Raw genomic sequence first — 18,436 nt, forward strand, 5'->3', positions numbered from 1 at the left:
GGAAGGGGAAGCCGGGAGGACCGCGGGCTCCGAGGGGGGACGTGGCAGCTGCGAGGACTTCCTGAGCAGTTCCGTTCAGAGTTTTAGGAGAACAAGAATCTTCTGCCCCCAGACACACGCATGTGTCAAAGAAGGCTGCACTAATCTGCTGGTTAATTAACGAGCTGCCACTAACAAAAGAGAGAAGACCCAGTTCATACAAACAGTGTTTACATGGGCGTCGCACGATCCAGTCGCCCACCTCCCTTCTTTTTCTTGCAAACCATGTGGGCTGGGTATGGGGACAGGCATGGAGGCCCCTCAGGTGGGGGTGGGGGGTCGGAGCTTCTAAGACCAGACCTGGGGGAGAGGGAGGACCCCGCCTGCCTTCTCTGCCCATCCTGGCATGCCCACATGGAACTGAGATCTGTATTCGATTAAGGAACACCAGACAGCCTCTGGCTCCATGCCTGCACAAACGGGCTACAGGGATCTGCCTGCCGCCCCCCCCCCCCACTCCAGCTCTGATGCTGGGGAACAAGGGCTCCCTCAGGTCCCCCATGGAGAAGGCAGAGGGCCACACGCCCCCACCCCTACCCCAAGACTCAAGCCTGAGATCTTGGCCCTGCAGGGGTGAACCAATGAAATCCATAAAGCAAGCATCTGTATTTTCTAAGTAGCAAGCCTAAACCACAGGTTCTGGGCCCTGCCAAAGGGGATTCCTATTAAAACTCCCATTCAGGTCACTCAGCATTTGCTGGGGGGAAAAAAGAAAAAGAAAAAGAATCCAAGCCTCTTCGAAAGAAAAACAACAACAAAAACGAAGCCGGAGCCCCAGCAGGGCACGCGGGGCCTCTCGTTTCCCCAGTGGAGGGACCATTTCGGAGCAGCCGGCCAGCTGTGCGCTCGCGCCGTGGGCACAAATGCCTGGTTCTGCTGGCTTCGGGAGGCGGCAGCAAAGGCAAAGCGAGGATGTCTCACCCGTCTGTGTCTGTGCCGAGTGGCCTCCTCGCCTGCAAGGCTGTGCATGTAAATGCTGCCTGCTGTATGCATTCCTCGCCCACCCGGGTCTGCTGCACTCCCTCAGCCCAGAGGTCAGGGAAGATACCTTTTCCGGTATATTCAGCTCAAGGGGAACAGCAAACCCGCTCTGGGGTGGGGTTCTGAATCACATGACAGTCCCCGAACAAGGAGATGGGGGGGGGGGCAGTCCCTAAAATGAACGGGAATGGGAGAGACGGGTTTCTTATTGCTATTAAGTCACTAAATTGAAAATTCAATTCCTCCCCTTTATACACCCCCTCCTCCAAATCCCTTAATTCTTCCCCTTCCCTTGAACGTGACATGCTACATGAGCAGCTATATGATTCCTTGTCCTTTTGCCAACCAGTCACCCTGCCCCCGGGGACCGTACAATGACAGTCCCCTCTTTTATGTCCCTGAAATCAGCAAGGACTCCACTCCTAGGAAAGGGTTTGCTCTCACACCTGGATGGTGGCAGGCGCGCACACACAATCAGACAAGCCCATTTGACAGATGAAGTACTAAGCTGAGCCGGATTGCTCTGGGCCATTTAGGAGCAGACATACTTGAGACTGGCAGGGCCTGCCCACGCTCTGCATCGGTGCTTCAGCACAAAGGTGGCCCATTGTGTCCCAGCAACAACAAATACAGATCAAGGGTGTCACCAGGGTCAGGCGCTGCTCTGAGAGGCCACGCTTCTAGAAAATCCTATAAAAACATCTAGGCTTCGGGAAGTAATAACACTGAAGATGCTTACCCACACCTCCAAAGGAGGCCTCCCCAGGATCCCTCTTTCTAGCAATTCCATGGTATATATTTCAACATAATTCAGCTGACAACATCCCCCAATCCCAAACAAATCTCCCACACGTGGCTCCTGAACAAGGCAAGGCAAGTCACCTGTGCCCTGCAGACTTGTCACAGCACAGAACAACACACCACAAGGCAGCCCACCCTGCCATGTGAACACCAAGGACAAGAAAGGGGGGTGGTGGTCTTCTGCCACTCTGCCCCCAGCCTCAACCTAAAACTAGAGGAAGCAATCACCAGTAACTTTCATCACTGTTGAATCATCAAAAGAAAGAAAACAGCTAAGGTGGCCGCCCCCTCCTCTGAGTAAGAGCCATTCACTCAGCCAACCACATGCCACCTGTCTTCCAAGCAAAACATGAACCATTATCCCCCACACACACCATGTTTCTCAAAATCCAAAAACGGACATCCTTCCAAAGGAACTGCAGGGACCTAGGACGGGGCCCCTCGAACACACACGTGACCAGTGTTTTCTCTTCCTTTCTCCAAAGGAATCTGGTAACATAAATATTAATCAAAGACGAGAATCTGCCTTTTCAGTCTTAGGCCATTATGAGAGCTGGATTGTGATCTTTACCCACCTTTACAGATATTCAAAGGCAGATTCTATCTTGTTCGAACTGTTATAAATGGACGCCTGAGAAACCGACCAGCAAGTTCAGGCAGATAGGAAAACCTTCCTGTCCAGGACTGCCAGCAGCTTTTAAGTTTTCAAGTGTTGAATGTGTTACCTTTTCCATGGGCCTTTCAAAAAAGTAAATTGACAAATACCTTCAGAGTCCTCCAACAGAAAAGCTAGCTGCTCAAAGTTCTGGTTAACTAAACCAGAGTCTTTTTTTTTTTTTTTTTTAAAGATCAACTCTTACTCGAAATGCCATGAAGGCATCGGTTGCAAAATACTGTATTTTTGAGAGCACAGAAAGTACAGTATCCTGTTATGATCTGGGTCAGCCCAAATCATAAATAGATACGTACATGCATATTTTTTTAAACTACCTTGACTCTAGTTACAGCAAATTTCTGAATAATGAAAAATAGATACGGTTCCAACTCTAGCCTAGCAAAGCTGTCACAGTGAAGGTAAACTTTAATCTTCTACAGCCGAATAGCATACACTTTTATTTCCAGAGTAATAGCTTTGGGAAAATGTTTGACTGTTTCCTTCAGAGCTTTGTGGTAAGTACATTGGGCGTCCAACCCGGGCTTTTCTGGGTCTTTAAGGGCTGCCTGGAGTGCTTTAAACAATTGGAGGCCAATTTTTAAGAAGCAAAAATAGAGACTCTTAGCGAGGTGACCATTAGCATACAAATTCTCTTGGAGGGAGGGCATTGTAAACGAAGTGGGGCTGGAGGAAGGGCGACATTAATTTCCAGTAATTTCACGAGGCTTTGTGTCCCACTCTAGTGCAGGATTCCATTCCTACACAATTGGGAAAACACTTTTGTTCTTGAGTGTTTAAAAACCCCAGCCCCAGGAATTCCCTCTAGGAAAGCAGGGTCCCTCTCCTGCAGGAGGGGAGTGGGGAGCGAACTCCTAAGAAAACCAGTCTGGACAAGGCTGTTGCCCCAGTGGACGCAAGATGCTCAAAGGAACTCTGAGGCTTGTTCCAGCCGGGCCTCACCTGGATGCAGGGGCCTGCCACGCTCTGTCGGCCAGCGTGAGCTGGCAACTGACCCTTCAGTGCTTTGGCAGCAGGAGGAGACGGGATCCCGGGGCGCCCCCAGAACTCAGGAACGCCACACCAGCAAGGAGCCCCGCCCCCCTCGCGTGCGGAGGTTTCGGGAAGGGGGGCCACTGGCAGGAGTTTTCAGGGTACTGAAATGCAATTCCCTGGGCCCCAGTCCGTCACTAGCCCTGGTGCGCGCCCAAGAGATGGGGAGGGGGCAGCGGGTGGAGGAGGGGCGGCCCCGCGCGCACAAAGGGGCCCCAGGACGGCGGGCTCCCCGCCCTTGACCTTGGGTCTCCGCCTCCATCCATCTCCGCCTGCTGCCAGGGAATGGGGCTGGCCCGGGGCCAGGGGCGAGCTCGGCGGGCCGAAGCCGGGAGGGGGGCCAACAGAAGGCTGACAAGGGACAGGGCTCAGAAAAAAAAAAGACTCAGGGGCAGCACGGTGCTCCCAGGAAACCTGCATTCCGATTCCGGGGCCCCTTCGGGAGCTGGGCCCTGGGGAGGATCCGATTCCCTGCACGCTTCCCGCCCCCCAAAGCAAAAGTTGCATGGAAGCAGGAAGGTTGCCCCCGCCCCTTGACTAACCCTACAACCCGCCAGCCCCCCACCCCCACCCCGCCTTCCTCGACCCCGGCCGAGAGGGGGAGGGGAGCTGTCACCAGAGGAAGAAAGGAGCGCGCCTTCCCCGCGAGGCCAGACGCGGGCAGGGTCAGCTGCGCCCCCGCCCGCCCCGCGCCGCCCCACTCCGGCAGCTGGCCCATTAAGGCCCCGAATTATGCATGGGCCTGGGGCCCCCTCGGCCCACCCGCCCCAGGAACACACAGTCAACGTGCGCGGCGGGTAGGGCCGGGAGAGCAGGAAGGAGGTGGCCGATGGTCGCAGAGCCGCGTGCCCGGGGCACAGGCTGGAGAGGCCGCGGGGCGGTCGGTGAGGCCGGCTGCCCGGCAGGGGCAGGCATATCCAAAGGCCCGGGTGGAACCCGGCGGGCAGGGGAGGGGCACGGACCGCAGGGGAGCCCTCGGCGCAAAATCACTAAGTTTCCAGAGTGTCCGGCCGTTCCCACGCGGGGACTGCGAGGTCCAGCCGACCGCGCGCCCCTGCCTGAGCCCTGCTCCACCCGCCTCGGAAAAGGCCATTGTGTGCTGGGCTTGGACTAATGGACCCCAATCTCCGAGGCCATTGTGTGCTGGGCTTGGACTAATGGACCCCAATCTAGGAGCCCCCAGGGGGCGGGGCCTGAAGCCCCCGGCGCGGCAGGAGCTCGGTGCCCGCCCCCTCCCGCGGGGGAGCGGATGGTTTGCAGGAGGTGGGCGAGGCCGAGGGGGAAGGAGCGGGGAGGAGGAGGGGGGCGGGCGGGGGAAGGGTCGCTGGAGACCGGACTGGGGCAAAGGAGCCTTGCAAGCTGCACCATCAGAGCGCTCGGGAAATGGCCTTCGTGGCAAGGCAGGTGGTTTCGTGGGAGCGGGAGAAAAGGTGCGGTCTCAGCGCTGGAAGGATAATGATGTCCACCACCCCGTCCCCCTCCCTCCTGGTCTTAGAACGCGCCCACGCGGGCCCCACAGCCCTCAGCAGCCCCCGAGTCTCGCGTCTCCACACCACGTGCCCTGGACCGCGGGGCCGCGACACTGCAGGGACCTCGTTTGCCCGTCTGTTTCTGGAAATGGTTCTCTCCCCCCCTCTCCCCTGCTCTGCGGAGCAAAGGCCAGGTCAGGAAAATTACAGACTTCTGTGTCCCAGCAAACAAAGTGGTCTCCTTCGCAGGGAAAGTCTCACAAGCCAACGATGTCAGCCGTGCAGGGAAGACCGCACTGTTTAGGTTGCTTAGATCGCCTGGCTTTGAACTCGCGGTGGGAGAGGGAAAGAATCTGCGTGGCCTCCTTGGAGAACTTAGTTTCGTGGGGTCCGCCAACCTCAGGCGACTGAGCCCGCTGCTGGGAAGGGGTCATCAAAGGTCCGTGCTGTTTCCTCTTAAGGGAGGGGAAGACCCAGACATCACAGCGACCACCGGCCACCGACAGGCAGTCCCTGGCCCCCAACCCCAAGGGAGGACCCCTGGAACCCCGTTGAGGGGAACACTCTCCACATGCCATGCTCTGCCCCCAAAAGCCTTTGAAACAAAGCCAGTGCTTTCTCCACTGTGTTCAGGGATCCCTTTGGCTCCTGAAGGCAGGAGAGCGGCGCTGTGTTTTCTGGACGCCGAGGGGTTTGACAACTGGCCTCTCTCGAGCCCCATGGCAGTGCACGCACTGGGGACGCCAGGCCAAGGACGCTGTGCACTGTGGGTTTATCGTGGGTGGGCGCCCACCTGTTTGCAGCTTGGAGTCTTGCTTCACCTGCCTGTCCAAGGCTGCCTCCCACCTGCAACCTGAAGGGCCTGGAAGCTGCCCAGGGACTGGGCCCCAGGGCGCCAACAGCCCTGGTCAAGCGCGCTGTCCTGGGCTGGGCTGGTCGCCCTGCCTTTGTGGTCCACCTGAACAGCTGCCTTCTCTGCCCAGTAGGAGTGCGGGTTCTGACTTCTCTCCTCCAAGGCAAAGCCATTTTTGTTGCTCTTTTTCTACCCAAAGGAGCCCAGAGTCCCAGTTCCCAGGCTGCCGCTCTCCCAGACCTGTCTCTCACTGAGGGGTCTCACCTCTCCCTCCCAGGCCTCCCCCTCACACCGCTCCCCTCCCCCTCCCCACCCAGCAGAGCCCCCCCTTCCTGTACCACCCCCCCTCCCATATCAAAACCAGCAGACCAGCTGGAGGGCCCCAAAGAAACCCACGGAAAATAAGATGAGGCCTAGAGGCCTTGCCACCCTGGGCCCAGCTGGGGGCCCCTGTGCCCTGAGCAAGCCTGCTTTGTGGAGCCCCTCCCTGGGTTCTGTTAGGGAAGGCTGACACCCCTGCCCTTGAGGTCACTGGCCCTGCCTAGCAGTGCCTGAGCCAGGCAGTGTCCAGTTTTTGTGGGGTTTGAGGTTTACATAATTTGGAGGGCCCTCTTAACAAAAAGAAAAAGAAGAAAAAAATCAAATACCCAAGCACACCTCCAGCATCAGGGGCAGCACCTAGGAAGGGCCTGGGCACACAAGAGGTCCTGAGCCTGAACTTGCCACCTCGGTCAGGTCACGGAATCCTCCCAGAAGGATCATCACGGCTTGGAGCAGGATACTGTTTATCCTCTAGGAGAACAGCTTTCCTTTCCAGCCACCCGTTTCTTCAAAGGAAACCGACTTCCCTTAGCCCGCTGTATACCAAATGAGGCAGGGGGTGGTCGGGGCTGCTGGGGGGTAGCTGGAATCTAAGTCCCCACCCCGGCCAGGCTCTTACAGCAAGGACACCTTCCCAAGTCTTGGGTCCGCATCCACGAGTTCACGTCGCCTGCCCCCCACCCCCCACCCCACCGTGAATTCAAGACGCCCATTTTCCTGTTACCACCGGACTGGGCTGAGCAGCAGTGAGCACCTAACAAGACAGGCTTTGCACACATGGCAGGCGACACAAGATCCACAGACACGTGTAGGACAGTAGAGGCCCACTATCCTGATTCTTTCTCCCCACATGGGTGCCCACGTCCCATCACGGGGCTTCACCCTCGGACAGGAAATCCCTTGCTGCCTGGCTGCAAGCAGGAGGAGCTGTGACAGTGACAGTGAAGGGACCACACACCCCGTGGAGGTGACCCAGGGAAGGCCCCATGCCACTCCATGAAGGTCACTGGCCGGAAGTCGGGGGCCTAGTTGCTAGGCACGACCATGCGGCTCACTCACAGGCTGACGGTACAAGGTGCCTAACCCTCTGTAAGACGGAAGTAACGTCGGATTTACCTCCTTGGTGGGGCGGGGACGGAGGAAGGGGACGGAGGGCGAAATGTGACGGGGACAGCACCGCCTCGCTGCAGAGAAGAGTGTGACTGCGGAGCTGACACCCCGGGCCCCTAGCCACTGGCTGTGTGGCCTTGGGCAAGGGACTTCAGGTCTCTGCCCTTCAGTTTCCCATTCTATAAAGTGGGGCTGAACTAGCAGCTACCTCGCGGGTCGTTCGGAGGATTAAATCTGTTAAGCTGTGGAAAGCCCTTCAAACAGGAATGGCACACCGTAAGTTCTCAAAGTACGTGTTCAGTGACAAATCCTAATAGGAAAAACTCAATCTCTGTTTGCTCAGTGAAAAGAGGAACCCAAGGGCACAGGGTGACAGCCGGGCGTCCTGACATGGAGCGAGCCCTGCCAACAGATTCCGGAGCTGGTGGGTATGCATTAGTCAGGCACGAAAATTAGCAAAGCAAAAAAAAAAAAAAAAAACCTGTCAAATGCCTAATAAAAAACCTTAAGTCAACTGCGAACTATTTACTGTCAAATAAAAACCCTAATAATAATAACAGTAAGTAGGCTGACAGGTGGTGAGGTTCCAGGTACCTCTCTCTCTCTCCCCGCTTCCTTCCCTCCCTCTGTCCCGACCTGGAATAAGGAACCACTTACGTAAACCACAGGCCCTACGGCTTCCAACCTAAAAAGAAGAAAGGAATTGCCCTTTAGCTGACCAGGACTTTTTGTCTTCCTTTTCATTCAGGAGAACTTTCCCCAGCAGCCCGGTGCTAAGGGTCACATTCTGCAGCAGTTGGCAGTGCTGGCAGCGTCGGCACACGTCACACGCAGCTCCGGTCTACCGCCTTCCCGGGAGGCCGGCAAAACAGGAATTTCTCAGCCCTGTTTACAGGTGAGGAAACCAGAACTCTGCGAGGGGAAATGCTTGGTCTCAAGCCACGGGGCTGGGCAGCCTGGTGTGGCCAAAGGTCACCTGTCCTGACTCAACATCCTGGGGGGCTGGACTCAGCCCTGCCGGTAACAGTGACTCAGGCTCAGACAAGTCCTTTCACCGGGAAGAACGGGAGGGTTGGCAGCACCGTCCTTCCAGCCCAGGCCAGGAGGCCAGAACCCCACGTGGTGCCCGCGGGTGCCTCTCTACCATTCGCAACAGCGGGCAATCCACAGGGGCCTGGTGTGTGTGTAACATTGTCTCAGTCAAACCTTAGGACAGGCCTGAAAGATAAGAAAGAGTATCTCCATTTCATAGGAGACCTAGACTTGGACAGCTGAAGGTCCCACGAGTCACTGGTAAAACCAAAGTCCCAGCCCAGGTCCATCCACATTCTAGGGCGCTTCTTCCTGCCACCCCCTCCAAAACCTTCACCAGGAAGTATGCAGGCAGCCTGAGGGGTCCTGGCCTTAGTGTCAAGGGTTGTGCCTGGGACCGGCTTCAAGGACCCCCTTGGGTGGGGTGTAGAGGCAGTGCCTGCCTCCAGTGGCTCTGCCGGCCTCCCCACCCTGTGTGACCCCTGGAAGCCACTCTGTTGCATGACCTTGGGCAAGTCCCTTGACCTCTCTGAATGCCAGTTTAAAGCCGGGTTAGAAATGCCTATTTCAAAGTGGGGTCAGAGGTATCTGTTTCAAAGTTGCTATCTATTTCAAGGTGGATAACCCAAAAAAAGCACCGAGCACAGTGGGGGTTCCCAGGCAGGTCTCCCCTTTCCCACCACCCATCAGCCCTGCCCAAGCTTGGGGGTCAGCCCTGCCATGCCCAGCACCCTAGACTGAGCCCAGAGCCACATGCTTCAGAACGCTCCGCTCTTCCGTGGTGTAGACAGAGCTGATAATTAGCTCTCACGATTTAATAATAGAAAAAGATAATCCATGCCACAACACACATGGATTTAACCAATCTTAATTTGGAGGGAAAATAACAACTCTAAATATATCAAATACAAGTTTTTCAAGACAACCTGCAAGTGAGTTTATCTCCAGTTTCCAGCACAAGCAAGTTATTTAGTGTCTGCCACTGGCCAAGCTAATATTCTTTTCTTTTCCGCATTGATTTTATTTATTTTTTAAAGTCTGAAACGAACATTCTCAGAGCAGCGTGTAAATCCTTCAGCCGATGAGAAACCCTTCTTTCTCCAACGCACTCTGTCCAGCAGCGGGTGACTGGCACCCCAAATCAAATACGCTGTCTGTGCCCAGGCCTAACCCTGGACCCTCCAGGCTCAGACGAAGACTTGCAGGTGGGCGGGGCCCTCGCAGCTGGGAACTGCCTGCCACCTCCAGCCCAGGGGGACCTGCCACCTCCTGTCACCTGCTGCCTCTCTCCGGCATTTCTCCAGAAACCTGACATTTGGGGTTTGAGGGGAGGAGGAGGAAAAGGCAAAAAAGGCAGACCTCTGAGTGACAGCTGATGGCTCATTCCTCCCATTATAGCTTCACTGGGTGACGGAAGAGGTGGTAACACACAGGAACCCAAGAACAAACTACCTGTGATCAAGAGCCTCCCCTCCAGTGGCTATGAAATGGGAATTCTAAGGAGGAGCCTGGAGAAAATGGCTGCGCGAGAACTCCAAGGTAAAAGTTCAAGATCGTCACCGAGGAAAGCAAGCCCCTGGTGCTGCTGAGCGGGGCCAGGCCCTCCTGAGCCTGGCTTTTTAGGAGCTGCCACTTTCTGCCATCTGCCTCCAGCTGGGCCCTGTGCTTCCAACCCGGCGCAGCGCGGAGGGGGGTGCAGGCGTGGACACTGAGGCCCGGGAGAGTGACTTGGCCTGCCTGGGTGGGCACTGGAATCCCACCCCAGCTGGTCAGCGCCCAAGCCCGTGTGCCTTCGACCTCCGAGCCCCTTCCCCAGGGTGACACACCACGAGAGCGTCACCATGTGACCCAAGATGGGGGCTGACAGGGTGGGGACACACGGCAAAGGCCACGGCTGCTCTACAGTTGCTTCTGACGGTGGGCTTCTGGAGCCCCCTGGCCCAGGGAGACCCGCTCGGACCCCAGGGAATGGCAGAGCCAGGGAAAGGGGAGGGCGCTCAGGTTTGTAGCACACGTCACGTGACGTGGCAGCTACTGTCAGGTGTGTCCCCAGATGCGAGAACTGCAGCCTAGCAGGTCGAGGCTCAGTGTCCAAGGCTGGCAGGCAGCCGGGTGGCACACGCCTGGTCCTTTCCCATGCAGGACATGGCCTCCCAGGTACAGGCCACAAACGCCACCCCCTGTGCCCCCAGTCTCCTCACCCCTCCCCCAAATGCCCATCTCAGAGAACAGCTCAGAGACGCCTGCTCTGTGCAAACCCTGGAAGTCGCCTGGTATCCCCTCCCAGGGTCTCTCTCTCCCTTTGACGGACAGGCCCCGAGGAGCATCAGAACCCTCACAGAGGGCAGGGAGGGGCCCTGGGAAGGGGTCTTAAGAAACAGCAAGAACTCCTACACAGGCGGTCATGTACCGGACTCAGATGCTGCCACCGGACTCAGACCCCCAGGCCAAGGCCCTTACCACTGACCACCTCCACCCCGCTGTCCCCAGATGGGACGCAGGGGCCACTGCGCCTCCTCGCCCACAGCTGCACACATCAAGGGCAGACACCATGTGCCCACACAGCGGCCAACTTCCCCACGAGGGACAGAACGGCAGCCCTGATGGCCAACCTCCCACATGCTCCCGGCCCCCAGGACTCCATCACCCCATGGAGGGCCAGGTAGGAGGGCCTGAGATGGAAGAAAGGCAGGGGGTGCACAGTGGCTGAATGAATGAATGCCCTTCGGTAGACAAAGCTTCAGAAACGTCCTTCTTCCTTTCTCCTATTTCTCTTTCATTTAAAAAAAAAAGGACTAGTAACTCCTCCCTTCATACCCATTTATTACTGTCCCAAGGAAAGGGTCCATCGGGGATCCAACACTGACTGACAGAATCCCAACTCAGTTCTCACCCTGGGCGTGCCCATAAGAGTGGAAGGGACCCCAAATATTTACAGGCCAGGCCTGCCCATCCGTTTCTGGAGCTCGGCTTCCAGAAGCACCTGGCAGCGACGGGGGACAATGCGCGGACCCTCTCCCAGGAAAGGCCCCCGCACCTCGGACGGCCGAGCCAGAGGCAAAGTCCCAAGGATCAACAGCCACAGGCCCTGGGGCCGGCGGGGCCTGGAAGGGCCAGAGCACCCCTCCCAGCCACGGCCGGGAGGCAGGACCGGGGGAGGCCGGGGCTCGGCCGGCAGGGCCCACAGCTGCGTGGGGTTCCGGAAGCCCGGGCGGAAACGCGCCTGTGATTCCTAGCCCCTCTCTTAAAATATAAAGACTCAATTATCTGTGAGCAGCTTGCTTTACACATGAATTGACACATTTATTTTACAATAAATAACTGAAAGTTATCTGTGTTTCCTTTACTGTTAATCTACACAGAGAAATAATAAACAGGGCATGTCTACAGAAAGGCAGTGGCTGCGGTCCTCAGAATTCAATTAAGCTAAAATAATTAATGCTCCCACCATATTAAATTACTTTCTACACTGGAGCCCCTGAAGTTTTATTCTTTAATCTTTCCTTTTTATTAAATAATAAAAAAAAAAGTTGGTTCCAAGGTAGGGAGAGAAAAGGGGAAGAGGAGGGGACGAGAGAGAGAAGGGGGCTGTCGAATGGGACAGTTGTCTTCAGCTGACTTGGCACGAGGTCTGTTTTGTGCCTTTGATTAAAATAACATTTAAAACGCTTTGAGCAAACACATCTCTTTAGACTTCAGGGGATTATCTGACATATTTCTTCGAGAATGAAGAAACCCATTTGTCCTGTTGCTGAACTACCCTCCGTCGCACGTGAAATACAAACACCGGGGCTGCTGTAGCATCACCCACCGGAGGAGGGTTTGCGGAGGGGAACTCGGGGGGACTAACTGCCTTTTGTGAAACCATGTTTCCTCGCTTTCTTAAACAAACCGACCCTCAGGGGTCTGCGGCCTCTCGCTGGGAGCTACCTTCTCCGTGAAATGGGGACTCAGGTGGGTTTCTGGGAAAAGCAGAAAGCCTTCCCACCGAGCCATGGACAGGGGCCCGCGTCTCACGGGCAGAGCCACCCCTGAGAGGTCCCAGGCGTTGACACCCTGCTGAAAACCAGCCTGGGGCTCCTGATGAAAGGAACAGAGGGTGGGGACCCCGACAATACAGCACCTCCCCCACCCGACGGCTCCGGCCTTCATGGAGGGAGTGCCAGGCAGATCTGCACGGAACTCAGAAACCGGGGCGCGTGGGACTGCGGCCTGAGAGTTTGCTGTCGACGCCCTTAGTAACTTAGGAGTGCGGGAGCGGTCAGGCTGGGGCCCACACCAGAAGGCGAGGCCCACCGGCCAGGGTCCCCAGGGCCTACCACCACAGTCTCCCCACCCAACAGATCTCGCCGATCCCATTTTATAGGTGGGCAAAGCGAGGCCCACGATCACAGCTGCAGAGAAGCCCGGGCTTGCTGTACTGCCCTATCCACGGCCTCCTGTGCTGGGGGTCTCCGTGCACACACACCTGTCTCATCCGCGGACGTGGGGGACCCTGGCTCACCAGGCTTACCCTCCAAGGAGCGCCAAAATCTCAGTCCCTCCAGCAGCCCCGCTAGCTTCCACACCCAAAACACAGTGGAGGGAGATGCATGCCGGTCCCCAGGTCCCCAGCCGGCCACCTCCACCTGTTTGCACCCTGCGGCCCAGAGGGGAGGGCCCGAAAGAACAGCTCCACAGGTAGAGCATTCACGGAGCCACGAGCCACGGAGCCACGAGCCACGGCTCCCGCAACCCCCGCGCAGGCTGGCCAGTGCTGCCACTCCCTGCGGACGGGTGCGGCACTGAGGCAGGGACCCAGCAGCAACGTGTCCAAAATCAACCGTCAGGATCTGAACCCGCATCTGCACGCGCTCTGATGCTGTCTTGCTACAGGACAGGCTGCCGCTCGAGGGGACACCGGCTGGCAGAGCCGTCCTCTGTCCCCCAGGTCTCCTGGGCTCAGAAGGATGAAGCAGAAGCAAGCGCTCCGGCGTGCACAGAGCCTGGGCTCCGTGGCAGACTGGCTGGGGGACGCAAGCCCCACACCTACTGTCCAGGTAGGAAGGACGAGGGGTCCAGGTGCCAGCCGAGTGGGCATGCCAAAGGACAACGTCCAACCTCCCTAAGGGGCACGGTGTCCAGTGAGTGCCCACAAGCCCTTCCCCAGACCTACCCACAGGGACAAGACAGTGTCAGAAGGAGCATCTTTGCACAGAAGGGAGACTGAGGCCAGAGAGAGGAGAGGGAGAAAATGAGTGGCCCCATTCACAAGTGCCTTCCAGGGACCACCCACATGCAGTCCCACGAACCCACAACCCCAACGAAAGAGGGTTCACTGGCTCCATCGCACAGACGGGGAACCTGACTAGGACACGTTGTAACGAACAGATTCCAACCCGAGACGACCTGGTTCCAAAGCGAGAGACGAGGCCACGAACCCCAGCAGACTGCGGGCCAACTACACCTCCAAATTCCCAGTCTGACTCCCGGCCACACCTGTGCAGCGTCCCACAGCCAAAAGCGAACCAACCATCAGCCAGCAGGCCGCCCTGCACCCCAGGCCTGTCTCCTCCTGGAGGTCACCTGGACGGTGGGCCCTCAGGAAGGGCAGCCCAGCGGTGGCCCCGAGGCCCAACGGGTAGCTCTTGGGCCATCCCAACACCAACAGCCTCCATCAGAGGACAATCCCCCGACACGGGGAGGGGGGGCATGGGACATGGGGGGTGGCTTCTGCAGCGGCCAGGCGAGTGCAACATTCCATACCTGCAATGTTCTCCTGCTTGGGGCAAATGCCTTTCGTGGGCGAGAGCAGGTGGTCATCTTCGTCGGGGGTGACCTGGATCCCGATCTCCACCGGCTCGGACACTTTCCTGAGCTCGGAGCGTGAGGAGGGCGGCGGGCTGCCCTTGTCCAGGCCTTTGTCATAGCAGGCACCCAAGCTGCCCCCACACTGCTTCTTCTTGTGCTCTATAAAAACCAGGATGTCCCCTAGGGGGAAGTTCATCTGACACTGTCCACAGGTGAGCAGGTCAGGGTCGGGGCCACCCACCAACAGCCCCAGGCCGCTGGGCTCCTCTATCTCCAGACCCTCGTCTTCTTCAAGGATGGCCGCTTCCACATGGTCAGCCTCTGCTGCAGAGAGAAAGGAGAGGGGGGCAGAGAAGACAGAGATGCGCTTAGGCAATCACGAGCACCCATCGTGTATTCCAACCCTTCCCCACCTAGAGGGAGGACCCCTCCGCCACGGGATGCCGAGGTCACCAAGTCCTCCCCAGGACGCCCGGAGGGAGGGGGTTCACCATCCTGCGGGCGGGCAACAGGTGGGCACACTGAGGCTCCAGGAGCCACATCACGACTTCCTGAGGCTGTGGCTTCAGCAGCGCTGATCTTACTGCTTTCTAGTTTATTCCCTCCCAGTTCTCTCCCCTCCCCTGCCCCCCGCATCGCAAACAAACACTCGTGAGTCCATATGCCCATCGTACGTCCTGGTTTCACAAGCACCTTGGCCGTCCCAGCCACGGCAGGATCCACCAGAGACATGTCTCTCAAACTCTGCATCATCCGAGAAGCACCTGGGGAGCTTGGAAGACCTTCCATGCCCTGGCCGACGACCCTGCGATCGCAACATCAGGTTTTTGTTTAAGCCTCCCAGGGGATGCCGATGGGCAGCCCAGAGACGTCTGGCCCTGCCGGGTGCCCCCTTGCCTCCGCCTCTCATTCACAGGTTCCCCGTGCAGGCGAGTCTGACTCACGTTCCTCTACCTGGGCCCTGGCTGCACACCAGACAAGAACACGGAACCCAGGCGGTCTAGAGCGCCAGGTCTTCCGAGAGCAAGAAGCCCACATGCTCAGAAAGCAACAAGTGAGTGCTGGCTCCAGAAGAAACATCGAAAGGAAAAACAATGCAGGAAAGGGACCCTGCGGGTCTGCCGGCTGAGTCTGCTGGCTGAGAGGGGCAGCTGGCCATCCCATCCAGCACCAAGCACCTGGTCAGACCCCCCCGTGCTTTGTAGATGTCCCAGCACTTAACTGCCCCATCCTGTTTGACTCTCACTGCCTTAAAAAGAAAAGGAAAAAAATTCTTCAGATCCGAAAGCATTTCTTGGCAGAGGACAAACCACACTTCCAATGGGTTGGGCATTTTCATATTTCTTTAGCAGCCGATACACTTCCTTCTTATTGTAAAGGGCACAGGACCCAAATATTTTGGAGCTAATAAATGCCTGTAAGAGCAGCAACCCCCCCCTCAGGGGAAAACTGGAAGCCTGGGCAACAGAAAAAGTATCTGAGATCAGGGAACTGGACAAGGAGGTTGTATCTCCCCTCCAGGTCTGAGCAAATTCAGGGAGGAATTTTTTGAAAGCAAATGTCAGTGGTCAGGGTCTTCGGAGGTCAGGAACCCAAGGAGGCAGGTAAATGTTAAGTTGTGTGATGTTCAGGACAGGATGGTGAAAACCACAGAAGAACAGGGGGATGGAAGGGAAGGGAGAAAAACACATTCCGTGGCAGTGAAGTTATTGGCGGGCCAGAGCCAAAGAACAGATAATTTAAGGAAAAAATTCTGTGGCATCTTTTGTCCTACACATAAATCACTGCTCCGTGTTTTCTGGACACAGACGTCCTCGGGGCCTGTGAGAGACCGTGTGTAGGACTGATCCCAGAGTAGTCGGTACATGACGCAGCACACACAGGAGCTAGGCGTGCATGGGCCCACGAGCAGGTATTGCTGAGAAGGGAGACCAACACTTGCCATCCTGCTTGGGGTTCTAGGAAAGCAGACAGAGCCTCCAATGAATTAAATGCAGACACGCGTTCACAACGTGGTCCTACAAAAATACAACCATGCCCCGCCGATGAGGAAATCCTAAATCTGTGGTCTGCTTCCCTCCTAACAAAAAGGACCTGGAAGGTAGGAGAACACAGGCTTCACAAAGCCAGCCGCAGAAACCATTAATTACACTTTGAGAAGAAATCAGAGTTTACTTAAAAAGGACGTGGAAGACAATGCTACGTAATTAATTTACCAATTTATTTTATGAAAAGATGTTCTGCTATGGTTAAAAAATGTAATCTCAACCCTCCCACCGAACGGCGGTTCTTAGAGGGGGCGGGGGCTGGATTCCTGCGAACCGTTTGTCAGATGGAAAAGGTAATTATTCGGGGCCTCTCTTTCCCTTTAATGATCTAACATTGAGCAATACTGTTTATATTGAAAAGCTCACACCTTTAATTACCAATTACATATACATAATTTCAGAGCCAAAGGAGAGGGCTGTGAAAACAGTTCTTTAGAAATATAAGGACGTATTGTGCGTCATTCCTAGAGAAGGAACTCTAATAAATGGAAGGAGGGTGTCAAAATATTGTTTTGTTAAAAAAGAGAGAGAAAAAGAGGGGCACAAAGGAACTTATCTGAAAGCAAAAAGAAAAAGAAAGAAGAACACGGGCAAAATGAAACCGAGAAGTCAAAGGGACCGGGCGAGCTGGGCGGTAGGAAAGGCGGGCGAGACCCTCTGCCGAGAGCCTGGCAGGCCGGGCGCTCTGCCGTGTCAGTAAGGCCACTTGGTGAAGAAAGACAAGGACCCCAGCGGGCCTGTCCGCACTCCCAGCCCCGTCCGTCGTCCTTCCGAAGGACGAGGAGGTGTCTTCTGCTGCTAAATTCCACCTTCGGGTTCCTTGGCCCGCTGTGTGCCCCTCTGCTTTCCTTGGACCTTCCCAGCCTCGCCCCTGGCTCTCCAGCGCAGGAGTTCTAGGAGCGCGAACAGCTCCTCTCTGCTGGGGGGCTCAGAGCCACATAATTTCAAATTCATTTTGTAATTCGGCAGAGGCACAGGCTAATGTAGAAATTAGCCAGGGTCACGTGTGCCCGTTTGCAAGCAGGCCTTCCTTTCATCTTTTGCTGAGGACTCTGCACCAGCTCTGTCTTCCTCGCCCTCCTCTTTTTCCCCCCTTGGTAACATCTGGTCAGCTTTCCTTGATTGGACAGCCTCTGCCTTTTCACTTTCCTGGCCCCGCCAGCCCTTCGAGGCCGGGTAACTGAGTTTGAAAGTATCCCAGGCCGTTCACTATGCCGCCTGCAGTTCAACTTCCACTCCCTGTCCCCTCGCCGCCAACCGACCCGGGCAGCCGGGCGCAGCTGGTGTGCCCAGTCAGCTCCGAACACGGGTCTCCACCTCCTGACCCAGGACCCAGCTCACTGCCTCCAGGAGGCAAAGAAACATCCACCAGAAACTCTCCCTCCCCCACTTTCAGTGTTGAAAGTAAAACTCCAGATGAAGAAGGCATTCACCCAGCTCCAAGAATGGGGCTTCCTCTCCCCTCCCCCAGGGTGTGGGGCCGGTTACAGGAGACACCTCCCCAGGACGGTGGCCATGGCACCCCCAACATTCAGGCAGCAGAGGCACCCTGAACCCCCAAACTGTCAAACGTTTGGGTCAGCGCGGGCAGACCAAGACAGCTTACTGAGCCTTAAAAGCTCACACCCAAGGCCCTGGGAGACACCCCTAAAGTCAGGCTGTGGTTTCATTTCCGCTGGCAGGCGGATACCCAGCTGGCCGTGTGGAGTGCATGTGTGTGTGTACGCGTGTCCCTTCTGAGAACTGCATCACTGATGGGAGACATAAAAGGAGAGAGAGCCACTTGGCCCAGCTCGGAGAAGGGCAGAGTGAGGCCATGTCTGGCCTCCTGAGAAGCTTCCCTCCCCTGCCCCGTGGGCACCGAGCTGCACGGCCTCGCTCAGCCTCAGAGAAGCAGCCTCTGCATGCCAGGCAGAGCGGTCCCAACTGCCACCCGCAGACGAGCAAGCACCTGGAAAGAGACAAGAGCCATGCAAACAGAATCGGCCTGCCGAGTCCCCAGGCCCTGCCACCAGCCCCTGCCTGGTCCGGCAAACTCAGGCCTCACAAAAAGAAGGCGAGAACGAGGTTTCCCCGGCCAGGGCGTGTGCTGTCGTGGGAAGCGCCCCACATCAGGCGGCCCTAGAAAATACTGCTGCTCTCCCTAGGATGGGCCGAATAAGGTAGAGAAATTGCCACACTGCTTGATTCGTTAACAGGAAACAGGAATGGATGTGCAGGCCCCTGGCCCCAAAGTCACACATCAGAGGAGGGGGGGTGCAGTTCCTGAGATGTTAAATCCAAAAGT

The 18,436-nt window shown here is 56.7% G+C and overlaps 1 protein-coding gene across 2 annotated transcripts in view; it reads right to left on the bottom strand.

The window, feature by feature from the left end:
- The window catches only part of BCL11B (BCL11 transcription factor B), an 88,036-nt gene that overhangs the window by 60,299 nt on the left and 9,301 nt on the right, over positions 1-18,436 (bottom strand). For both annotated transcript variants that reach the window (XM_090271375.1, XM_090271374.1), the window contains exon 2: positions 14,057-14,425. In XM_090271375.1, coding sequence (XP_090127501.1) covers positions 14,057-14,425 — 369 coding nt within the window. The remainder of the gene's footprint in view (positions 1-14,056; positions 14,426-18,436) is intronic.

The sequence above is a fragment of the Furipterus horrens genome, unplaced genomic scaffold, assembly GCF_987537825.1.
Source record: "Furipterus horrens unplaced genomic scaffold, mFurHor1.1.pri manual_scaffold_3, whole genome shotgun sequence".
NCBI classification, from domain to species: domain Eukaryota; kingdom Metazoa; phylum Chordata; class Mammalia; order Chiroptera; family Furipteridae; genus Furipterus; species Furipterus horrens.